At 38.3% G+C, this 12,414-nt stretch overlaps 1 protein-coding gene across 1 annotated transcript; it reads right to left on the reverse strand.

Moving 5' to 3' along the window:
- Positions 1-811: 811 nt before the first annotated feature.
- On the reverse strand, positions 812-5,987 carry LOC108673641 (dihydroxyacetone phosphate acyltransferase-like). Its single transcript, XM_018161501.2, has one exon. The coding sequence runs from the start codon at positions 5,521-5,523 to the stop codon at positions 3,451-3,453; it is 2,073 nt and encodes a 690-aa protein (XP_018016990.1). The 5' UTR covers positions 5,524-5,987; the 3' UTR covers positions 812-3,450.
- Positions 5,988-12,414: the final 6,427 nt, after the last annotated feature.

Below are 12,414 nucleotides of genomic sequence, written 5' to 3' on the forward strand. Positions count from 1 at the left end.
TATTTCTCAACAATGAATATCACCGTTGAATTAGGGGATCTAATCTGCTGCACCATATTTTGCAGACTACCATTAGATTCAATGCAAATTCCGGTTCTGTTATGTATTTTTGATTAATGGGAGCTTAGTACAATCTTGCGTTACGGAGCCTTTTAAATTTCTGTGTCGTCTCGAAATAAGAGTATTTTTTTTGTATTAAAAGCTACATCGAAAATTCAATAGCTGCAACCTAAATGTACTATGCTCGAATGAAGTACAATATTGAATAAAATCACTTGGATTTAGGTAGAACATATGTCGCTAGATTTGAAGCTTTCTCGAAAAATAGCAGTAGCTTGGGTTGGCAAGTTTCATCGTTGACCGCGCTGATGTTCTGGGAAAGACTGCATTTTCTATGTTATGTGTTAATGTGTGTTTGAAATTCCATTATAGATTAAGTGGTTGTGAAACTTTTTTATGCACTTTTGATGTACAACAATAAAACTAATATATGCCTTACAATTCATTTGCATTCGTTACCTATGCAGCGAGATTGAAAATCTTTGTGACATATGCAGGCTTTACAATCCGATTAAAAATAGCCTTTTTTTTTGCTGTAATGGATAAGCTAGTGATAAACGATTTTGCCAGTCGACCCTAAACGATCTATTGACAAGAGATTGCTGAATGCTTTCCTTTATTCTACTAATGTTATAAGAACCAAGTTTGCATCGGATAAGAAGTAGCTAATAAACAAGCGCGCGAAATGAAGCCTTGATAGCTTCGGCGTGCGACGCTTTAATTCGTCCGATGTGGAAAAATAAACAAGACAATTCCCGAGAACAAATATCTTTGAACAGAGATCACATTGTCCGGCACCGCTAACACCCCGTATGAAGTCTTAGTGACTTGATCCTTCACTTCACAAGTAATCAGTATAATAGTAAGGTCAGTAAACCTCATTTGATTCAATGACTTGTCATTCGTCATTGTATGTATGAACAACTGCTTCACAATCAGGTATCACACAATATGTCTATGAAGTCATCATTCAGGCTAAACGCACCTCAGCACATTCGCATCTCTGCTGTTTTATCAGTCGCGCAATGTAAATCAAAAGTAAAGCTAAGACACCACAAAAATGCGTCCATAAAACTTGATTTAATAAAACGTATGAAACACCGACGAGTGTCCCTATAACTCGCAACCACGCCTGGAACCTTAACATATGTATACACATAAACCCTCGCTATCTTTAAATACCCCTGAATCATGTACTGTCGCTTATGTAAGAATGTACATTCCGAGTCATGTGCAGCCAAGTACCTCTAAACGGTTACCGTATTCTAGGTTATTTATCGCGGTATTAGCTAATTTCTAATTCTTAATAGATGATATGAACCAAAAATATCGAATCTTACAAAATTATATGGAAAATCGAAAATATCTAAAGGAAATGCCCACCTTAAATTACCAACTGTTGAAACATTGAGCAACATATTTCAGGACCAATATCCTGATAGCAAATCGCAAGTATTAAAAAAAATTGGGAATTTTAACAAAAAAAGATGCAAGAAAAGCTTCTACAACTTGAAATCTCTCCGACAGGCTTGACATTGAGATGCTAAAAAACAATTGGTCAAGTAAAAGGTAGCGTAATTCTCAGAAGACCTGCCCCGAAGTACCTACAGAATTAAAACGAGCTTCAGTAAAATACGTTACGTGGGCCAAGTGTGAATTAAAAAATACGACGAGTCTTAAGAACTCTCAGAGCGGCACACCAAGCCAAGTTTACAGTACCGAGCTAATTTATTTCTCAATACATTCTTCACTGCTGGAAATGCCATTAATTCAGGTATGCATTTTGCAAATCTGTCGGGTTATCGTACGCTGAAGCTCAGTACGTTGAAAATGACAAAATTCTAGGGATGATAATAAAATTTTACGAGAAATTCGTTCAGGAAATGAAGTTGATAAACCAGTATTGAACTATGATCAAACTATATGCGGAATATATGGAAGGATTCGAACATTAACAAAACTAATAATTCTTCAGTGAACAAAAACAATAAGTCGAAAACAGAATATATTGGCGCAACGCCAACGCACGCAATAAGTGACCAAAATTGTAGTATTAAAATACAGCTAATTATTCTTGAATGATCAAAATTAACTTGTTAAGAGAATATAATGAGTGAAATCCATGAAATTAAAAAAATGTACCACCAACAATCTACATGTTGAAAAGTCGACAAAATAGACAGCTCCAAAAATGCATTGTAAAGTTCGCTATGAAATGCACATTACAATTGCCACAGTCAGACAAATAAGTGGACGCCACTAATGTCATATCGTGACGCAACAACTGAACGCCAATAAAATCACATCGTGATGACACAACTGTACAACATTACTGTCACAGTTTGATAACAGGACATCATGAAGGGAAACAATCTTCACCGTTCAAAAAATGGCGCAATTAACCTGCTCCTAACACTTCTTCCTTAACTCGTAATGTTCTTCAGACATGCGCGACATTCCAACTAATTGTGATGAAAATCAAAGTAAACATTTATACCTATGTAAATAACGAATTAAAAGAGTATTCCTGTGATTTACCATAACCGACGTCAGATATTAAAATATCTTAAGGGCAATTTTTCACTAATAATATCATTAGTGACATTGTATACTAATATTATCAATAATATCAAAAGACAGGATGGAAGTTGTTTGCAATTTGAATCCTAAGCTCGTAAGGCTCGGCGAGATGAGCAGAACGAGAGATCTTCACAATGACATTCTGTTCAGAGTCAAAAATTGACTATATTTCATAGCAATGGAGTAACCTGGGCGCTTGAATTTTCATGAAATTGCATTTGCTAAAAAAAGGTTATTACTAATTAAAATAGCAAGAATAGGTATATAAAAATGATTTGGTTTTATAAAAAACAACGACATAACGATGTAAAGTATGTTCAATTGCAATTGCTAAGAAAGGCTATTACTAATTAGAATGGCAAGAATATATTAAAATGAATTGGATTATAAAAAAAAAACGACAACGATGTAAAGTATGTTGACTCGCATAACATTTGATCGCTTGAATTCAATAAAATACCATACAGGCTCTTTGGTTCACGGAAATAAATTCTGTCAAAAATGCCATTTAAGTTTCAGTGCCCATCCGCTTAGCATTGACCTTGCTTGCTTTGCAACCTGCATGAAATTATCTATGAACGAACATGATTCTCGGATGGAATACAATAAAATCCTTAGAACAGTACCAATGAGTTATTCTACAAAAGCTTCCAGACTCATAAATTGAATTTAAGCTTCACTAGGAACCTAATAATTTACAATTTAATGCAAGAATTAAATACCTAATACTCGAATTCTCTTCATTCGATAGGTCAACCACCGGCTTCAACAGATGCGCTTCTTCTCATTCAGGTCGTCAAAAATTGAGGCTTACAACCGCGCTGGAGGAGGCAGGTCTTCCCGCGTCAGTAGGTCGAAAGTTTCGCTGAGCAGACGACGACATGGGATCACACCGCCCCCTTCTGGGCTCTTCTGACACCGCAGAGCACCTAGCTTGCTCAGCGCTCGCACCGAGTTCTTGATGGCATCTAACGAGAGAGCAGAGAACAGGGTAGAGGATGACCGAGACTCTCCTGAATGATCTTTTCCGTCGGTTTCAGTGAAGTGCTCTAATATTGCCGTTCGTATTGCTGCTACCAAGGATGGTTCGTCAGACCATTCTTTCCTGAGCGCTACTGTGATGGCAGTGCGATACGTGAGCACCAAAGGCTTCAAGCAAGACCAATAAAAGGAAGATAAAGTCGGCGACGAGGTGTGTTGAACAGTGAGAACACCGTCCGCGCTTTGGCCACATCCACTCTTGACTAATCTCGCGACAGCCTCGTCGAAGCTCTGTTTCTTGTCAGCCGGTGGGATGAATTCGAAAGAGAATAACTGCAATAGTTTAGAGTAGCGCTCCAGAGCAACATCAAAATTTGCGGAGTAGGATGAGGAGGCCGAAGAGCCATAACACGAAACAGCCAAGCATAGAAGAGAGGGCGGCAACAGCACATGGATACTTTGATTGGCATAATGTTGCAGCATCAAGTGCAACACAAAGCGTTTCTTCTGAGATTCGTCGAGATTTGTTCTCTTACTTGCCGCAGATGCCAGGAACGGAGAGAAGAACACAGCATCACCTTGGAGTGACACGAGGTTAGAGTGCACCTGAAACGCGTACCTCAGACACGCGTCAAGTTCTCCAGCATCCCTAAATCCTCCAAGCATGAGAGTGCAACAAGAACCCTGCGTGTTGTCTGCCACTGACGCGAGCATCTCAGATACAGTACACAGCAGCTCAGAGTACGACACTGTCGTGCTTCCTTCTTGTAACCTCATGAGGAGGAAGTGAGCCGCGAAGCTGAAGGAAGAAACGGCAGCAAGACGCATCTGGTCGCGAGCTAAGCGAAGAGCTAAGCAGTCAATCTCGCTCACTTGTGCGGCTGAAAGAGCGGAATGGAAGTCTACGATACCAGGACCAAACGAAGCCTTGGTGGCAGCCTTCACAGACACAGGTTGGCCAATGTGGATGAACACGTTGCCGTACTTTTCCTTCAGTATACGTTTAGCTTTAAAAAGCCCTGAAGTTGATTCTTTGGGCTTAGGAATGCCGAGGAGCTCCCAAGCGTAGAGTTCCTCCTCCAGCGTGCGGTCGTAGGAGATGTTGATGGGGACAAGCAGGACGTCCGACACGTCTTTCAGCCACGCGTACTGACACACACAACCCAAGAGACCCAACTTTGGCCGTAGGGTTTTGGCAGTCCTACTTCTCGTGCCTTCCAAGAAGAACTCCATGGGCGCCGACTCTTGGCACACAAGCATCTTGACATATTCTTGGAACACGGCCCAGTAAAGAACGTCGTCAACAAACGAACGTTTAATGTAAAAAGCACCAGCTTCCCTAAGTAGCTGGCCTATGTAGGCCATGTGGTAGAAGTCCATGCCTGCCGCGATTACTGGAAAAGGTAAGTTGTAATGGAAGCTCACGTAGGATACTAGAATAAAATCAGCATACGACCGATGAGTAGGTAGCAGCACAACAGGGCATGTCTTTATAGCTTTCCGTAGTAATTCTATTCCAGGCCTGTGAACAACAATCTTGTTGTACATGGCTTTCAGCATTTTTGCTAGGAAAAAAGCAAATTTCCGGATTGCAGAAATATCTTGTTGGTGTGCCATCACTTTCAAGATTTCAACTGACTCTTCTTTTACTTCCTTTAATGAAACATTCCGATGTTTGGCAACCTCCTCCATGATATTTTGCAGGCCTTCTGAAGCCATAATATTAGTCATGGCTTGCTCTGGAGACACGTGTTTACTGCCTGCAAAGCTCCCACTCGATTGCCATTCTTGTGCTGCCCATCGCAAGTCGCTCTGACCACGTCTGGGCTCCACAATATCTTCATAGCCTGGGCTGACATCTCCATCTGCAGTCAGAATTGCACCCAGAGATGGATTGTTCATCTTAATGCACTTTAAACAGTAAAGGAAATATCAAGAAGAGCAAAACCTCACTGACTCTTCATGCAAGCTTAGTGGCAAATTACTGAGTCATAAAACTAAAACTTGAAGCACACTTCTTTGGTAGGTGATAATTTATTTCTATTTCTTAAAAAGTTTCATAATAATAAAATAACAAACTTTCTTTATAAAACCAGTTCTATAAACTTAAAAATGAAATACAGTGTTACTTGGCTATCAGGAATGTCTCTAATTTCTACTATTAATTTCCAAAGATAAATATTTCACAAGAGCTTCATCACAGAAGACTAGAATCAAATCACTAAAAGCTAAAATAGTGGTCTTCATTCAATAAAAATGTTCCAAAAATGATTTTAATGAATTGTCTTAGTTCAATTTGTAGAGCTGGTTATGAGTACAGTTAATCAAGTCAGTAGATTGGAGACATTTGTCTACACAACAAATCTGAAAAAATAGGATTTGGTTAACATATTAATTATTGAAAATATTTTTCAGAGGAGTCATCATAAAATGACCAAAAAGGATTATTTTGCATTTAATTTCTTACAATTAAGAACCTCAAAAACCATAAATGTGAAGCTATTAACTTTCATATACCTATATATAAACAGCACTTCAAGGCTTCAATCTTAAATTTCTCATCACTGGGAAATCCTCAATAATATACCTACATACCTGCCTACATTGGGCTCAAGAATCTGATCTTTAAACAGTAGGTAATGGTAAAACTACAGTATGCCAAGTGGCTTCAGAGCCAAAATCTTTTAGTAGAAAGGCACACCGACACAGTATTCCTGTCCAGAGCAACTGCAGAAAATATTTACTTTCTGAGAGTATATATTTTCTCCTTCAGATAGTAGTACTATATCTTGCTCCGAGATGTTCAACATCAATGGCATAGGAATTGCCTGCCACTCAGCGGATATATACCTAGTACTAACTTAACCTGCCACCTGGTCACTTGACTTACCTACCCACTTAACTTGATCACTAAAAACTATATACAAGTAATACAGGTCAGAAACTCAGAATTAATATTTGTAGGGTTTGATTGCTATATAATAACTAAGATTTTTTTTATCCATTGTATTTGTTAGGAAAAAGAGAATTCATTTTGAAGACTGGTGAAATATATACCATTGTGCATTGTTAGTGGCATTGGCATTTGCAACATTCCAGGCATTACTTACATTTAACATTCTAGCAGCAACATATTCAGAGCTACAAGAGTCCCACTATATGAATTACTATTTCTTATCTTGTTAGCAATAAAATTGCATAATTAGACATAATGAGTACACTATAAGACACAATGGCAAGCAAAGAGATTTTTAGACTCAGTCCTGTTCAAATTGGCTGATCTAGTTCAAAATTTTGTTTACTATCCTATGGGATTAAATGCTCAAGAGTATGGCTCAGGGAAGGGTAAGGTAATGAAAAAAAAACTCTCCTGCTTGCCTCACTGAAAGTTGAAATTTGGTAGAAGCCACCCATGAAGGACAAAAATGACTGTGAATCTGGCCAATTACATCAGTTTCTTTGGCTTTTCATAATTACCATACTCTTGTGGAAAAAAACTGCCTATTATTAGTGCCTAATATTCCAGATTCTTCTGTGACAACTTGTGCATCACATAAAGTTTATTTGACAGTACGTAGCTTTATTTCCATACAGGGCTGCAAAAGTCTTATTTTTCTGAAATATTGTGGCTCTAACATCATATAATTTCAGTAGGTACCTATGAAATCTCATGGCTCAAACTTCATAAATGTTTGTTTGATTGAAAAAAAATCAAGGCTCGCACTTTTCAAACATGTCATTTCATAAAATTTTCCCCTTCTGCAATCTGCATTTGTGCATTACTTTAATGTTCCCACCAAAATATCATGCAGAATGTTATTCTAATGTAAACAAGTCAACCTAAATGTTTTGTTGAAGATTGCGCATAGTTGCAGTCACATCAGACTGCATTAACATGCCTCGTAAATGGCTTTTCATGGCCAAGATAAGGAATTCAAGGCTCAAAGAAACGGAATGATGGCTGGCAAATCTATAAAACTATGGCTCAAAAAATTCAGTCGTGGCTCGCCAAGTAGATATATTCCATGTCCGTTTCCATCTTTGATCTGAAATGGAACTATTTAAATTCCTAACTTGGGACTTGGGTCAGTCAGAAGTCCTGTCTCCCAGACTCCCTGTACGCTCATGAAGGTGAAGGGCACCTGAAGGACGGTGATCAGGACATATCATAAAATTGTCCACTTCTGCAATCTGCATTTGTGCATTACTTTAATGTTCCCACCAAAATATCACGCAGAATGTTATTCTAATGTAAACAAGTCAACCTAAATGTTTTGTTGAAGATTGCGCATAGTTGCAGTCACATCAGACTGCATTAACATGCCTCATAAATGGCTTTTCATTGCCAAGATAAGGAATTCAAGGCTCAAAGAAATGGAATGATGGCTGGTAAATCTATAAAACTATGGCTCAAAAAATTCAGTCGTGGCTCGCCAAGTAGATACGTATATTCCATGCCCGTTTCCATCTTTGATCTGAAATGTAATTATTTAAATTCCTAACTTGGGACTTGGATCAGTCAGAAGTCCTGTCTCCCAGCATAGTGACAAACCAGAGATTTTTTAAAATCAGTTCATTTTTAATCTCCTCATTTACTCAAGATTTAAACCAATTTCTTATGTATGTCGTATGATAATGCTGGTATCCATGATACTTTGCTTGTCTACTTATAGGACTCAAAATTGAACTTGAGGGAGAGTCTAAAAAACTCTCTGCTTTGCCACTATGTCTCCCAGACTCCCTGTACACTCATGAAGGTGAAGGGCACCTGAAGGACGGTGATCAGGACTGGGAGCCATTCAAAAGGATCTATATGTTTATAACTATAGAATAGAAGTGTTGGCATTGAAGAAATAGGCCTATGCCCCATGGCCTGTTGCCAATTCTTGAACTTTTCATGACTTGATTCACATTCACAAGGGATCCGGCCTTTGGAACCAGATCTTTCCATAACTGACAATTGATTGAGATAGCTGCTGCCCTGCTGGACTTATTTCCTGCAAAATTACTGGTCCATAATTTGCTAGGCATTCCAAGACAAGACTTAACATATGCTCCTGCATATGTGCATAGCTTAGTCCAGTCTGCCTTTGAAGATGTTCATACTTGGGAGTGTCAACGATGCTATCAGGGTCCAGGGACAGGCCATGGTCAGGAAGATGTGCCAGGTGCGCGGGAATTTATTTTGTCATTTTAACGACCTGCGCGGTGCGCCGTACTACGTTGTGAGGGAATGGCTTTTTGTTCCATGTATTTTGTGTTGCCATTCCTTCTCTCATGCATTTCTCCCTAATCCCTTGTGTCTCTTCTCGTTCCAGATCACACTTATTCCTTCTATGTGTGTACGTGCAGGTACAGATCACATTTATAGATCACGTGTATTGACCATTGATTACTAAAGTAGCCTATGCACTGAGGGTTCTCTGGATTGTGGCAGGTTTGGGTTATCCTAGCACGTTTTACTGGTTACTGGATTGATGTGTGACAAGTGCTCCGAGGTTACTGATTGGAGGGCTGTGACCCTAGTGCCAGTGTTACTCCAGTGCTACTCCGTGCTATCCACTGTTACTCAGTACCGCCCAGTGATACCCAGTATTACCCAGTGCCACCTTGTATTACCCAGTGCTATTCAGCCGCCCAGTGCTAGTCAGTGATACTCAGGACTACACAGTACAACCTGTATTATTCAGTGATCCAGTGCAANTGAGTGGGTAACGTAAGTTACGTAACCCCCATGTTAGTAAATAAAGGTGAGTGGGTAACGTAAGTTACGTAACCCCCATGTTAGTAAGTCGCGAAAAAAATCGGTTTTCCGATGCCGACCGCCAAAAATGGGTTTCAGATTCGTAATCTACACCCCAAAAAACATATAATTAAAAAAAAAACACCCTTTTTTTTGGATGTAGTTAATCTGCAATAATACCAGATAATCAATTTTCATTACATTGCGCCAACTATGCACAGCAATAGCTTTAAAAAAAGTGAAAATACGCGGGAAAATTCACCGAAAACATACATCATCCTGAGTGTGGGGGACAGTGAGGCTATTCAACATAATGATGACTCAAAGCAAGAAGAAATGTTGTCACATGACACATAGATGTGTTCCAATGCTGTTTTTTCAATTTATAGCTGTGGGCCTGTGGCGGCCACAGGCCACACTGGCACACTCACTGAGTGAGTGTGGCCCCTGGTGTTGGTTCTTGTTTCAAATTATTTTAATTCTTCTGGCTCTGGGACCTTGTATAAGCCATGAGTATACTTGTATGATTCAATGAGGTCCTTAGGCTTATGGGCATGCTTCAGTATGGACTATGGAGTAGTACCAGAGTCCAGACTCTACCAGCAGAACAGTACTGCTTGTGATAGGCTCTAGCCGGCAGCCGCCAATCCTAGAAATTAGAATCACACCATAAGCAATAAGCATAAGTCACCAGTAATGTGCTACAAAGTACAATTATTTTTATGCTTAATGCTTATCGTCTGTGGAATCATAAACCAATCAGTCATCTATCCAGAACACCTTCTTATGCGCCACTGAAGCGACTGTCAGTCACACCGTGTCACCGCACCGACTTTAGTGCCGTGACCGGCGTGACGGTGACGCAGCACAGCTGATGCAACTTCATGCATTAATCGGGTAGCAATGACTAGTAAAAATCATACAATGAAACAGTATAATTCAATGTGGCTATTTGTCAAACTGATTGATTATTGTCATTTCTCGGGCAATTTTGTAGCAACATTATATCAGGAAAAGACAGAATGGCATCGGTTCTCTAACCGATAAACAACATCAACCCAAATATTATTAGTATTACTTCCAATAACAACTCCGTCATCCGCACTGTCGGTTATCACAATAGCGAATGAAATTTATTTTTTCCGTCTCCTAAAATCAATTAAATTTTAGGCGCAGCAACAGTGTGATACAAAGGTGAAAACGAGGGACCGATAATTTCGCCATTGGTCCCTTTTAGTGACAATTACCAGTAAAAATTTTGGCACAAACTCTATGTCATATAACTTAAAAAATTAGTGATGAAACGAACGATATGAGGGACACTTATTAGAATAAAAACCTGAATTTTGAAATAAAATTTCCAATATTTGAAAGAATAATATTATGTTTAAGCATTCATTTGTGTCTTCAGTGCGGGAAAGTATCAGGAAATAGAATTCGGTTCCACATGCGAGAAATTTGCGCATTCCTTGTCATCAGCAAGTCCATCAAAATTTATATCCCTGGAAACACTTTTGATATCGACGAAACTGGTGCATATGGTTTTACCGTCAAATAATTGTTATTGTCTTAACGTCATTTTGTTTCATGCCTTCAATCAAACATCTTTATTTTATCGCTCACCGATCCAAGTAAAAAATATTTTTGCTCTCAATATGGTACTCTGAACTTTAACCACTGGGCCACTCTGCCCATATTAGGAAAATTCGTAGTAGTCTGGATTTCAAGATTGCATTGAGTCTGAGATATATTTTATTTCTCAAATTTTTTAGTCATGGGCAAATTTCTTTAAAGCAATGATAGATCATTAAAAATGAACATATGTTAAATCAAAATTCATCAGGTAGCTTACGCTAAGTCATCTTTGGATGAGAAAAAAATTTAGAAATTTATTTAAATAGTTTCTTCGTCGTAATAGACAGAATGAAATACTTTGCAATCTGAAATCTGATTTTAATTACGGGCACCACATTGCACCATCAAATTTTAATTAAATATTTAATATATTATTCGTATTAATATACTCGAATATTTTATTATATTATACGCGTAATTTACTCAAATATTTTATTACATTACAGGCATTATTTTACTTGAATATTTTATTATATTATACGCATTATTTTACTCGAATATTTTATTATATTATACGCATTTCCTGACGTGAATAATTTATTATATAATACGTATTATTTTACTTTAATATTGTTTATTGGTACATCTTGTTGATTCTTGCCTTCAATTAAACTTTTTTATTTTATCGCTCATCGATCCAAACAAAAATTATTTATGAGCTCAATAAAAGTTTATAATTTTATCATCCACCTCAAAGTGGGTCATGAAAAAAGAAGAAGCTCTGCATCATCGAGTCATGTCATATTAAACGCAGTCATTGATGTTCAAAATGAATGTGCACTCGCATATTTGACATTTCTGACCAAAATGTTTAATGTTTCATGCTAATACAAGCTGCCACGTCTTGTTCTTAGTATGAAATATGTGTTATGCTGTATGTATACTGAAATATACTTTTACTGTTGCTATTACAAGCTGTTACATCTGTTTTTAGTATAAAATATGTGTAAAACTGTATGTATACTGAAATATACTTTTATTGTTGCTAATACAAGATGCCACGTCTTGTTCTTAGTATGAATTATATGTTATACTGCATGTATACTGTTACAGTATATACTTTTATTGTTGCTAATACAAGATGCCACGTCTTGTTCTTAGTATGAATTATATATTATACTGTATGTATACTGATATATACTTTTATTCTTGCTGCCACGTCTTGTTCGTAACAAGGAACTCGATTTCCTGTCTGCCGGAACGTGAAGGAAGCGCGCTTCGGTGGCCACGACCGCACGAGGTGACAACCTCGCGGCCGACCCCGCGCTCTGGGTCACTGGAACCCTGGAGTAAAAATCTGGCACTTCCAGCACTGATGGACGCACGCGGCTGGTGATGGACCTTTGCTTCTCAAGGGAACCTATTGAAAGCTTTATTTTTCTTATAATATTACAATAATTGGCGTGCATTTAGCA

This window comes from Hyalella azteca, unplaced genomic scaffold (genome assembly GCF_000764305.2).
Source record: "Hyalella azteca isolate HAZT.00-mixed unplaced genomic scaffold, Hazt_2.0.2 contig17334, whole genome shotgun sequence".
In the NCBI taxonomy this organism is placed as follows: Eukaryota; Metazoa; Arthropoda; class Malacostraca; order Amphipoda; family Hyalellidae; genus Hyalella; species Hyalella azteca.

Coding starts and splice junctions, on each gene's coding strand:
- LOC108673641 (XM_018161501.2), bottom strand. CDS start 5,523: ATGAACAATCCATCTCTGGGTGCAATTCTGACTGCAGATGGAGATGTC.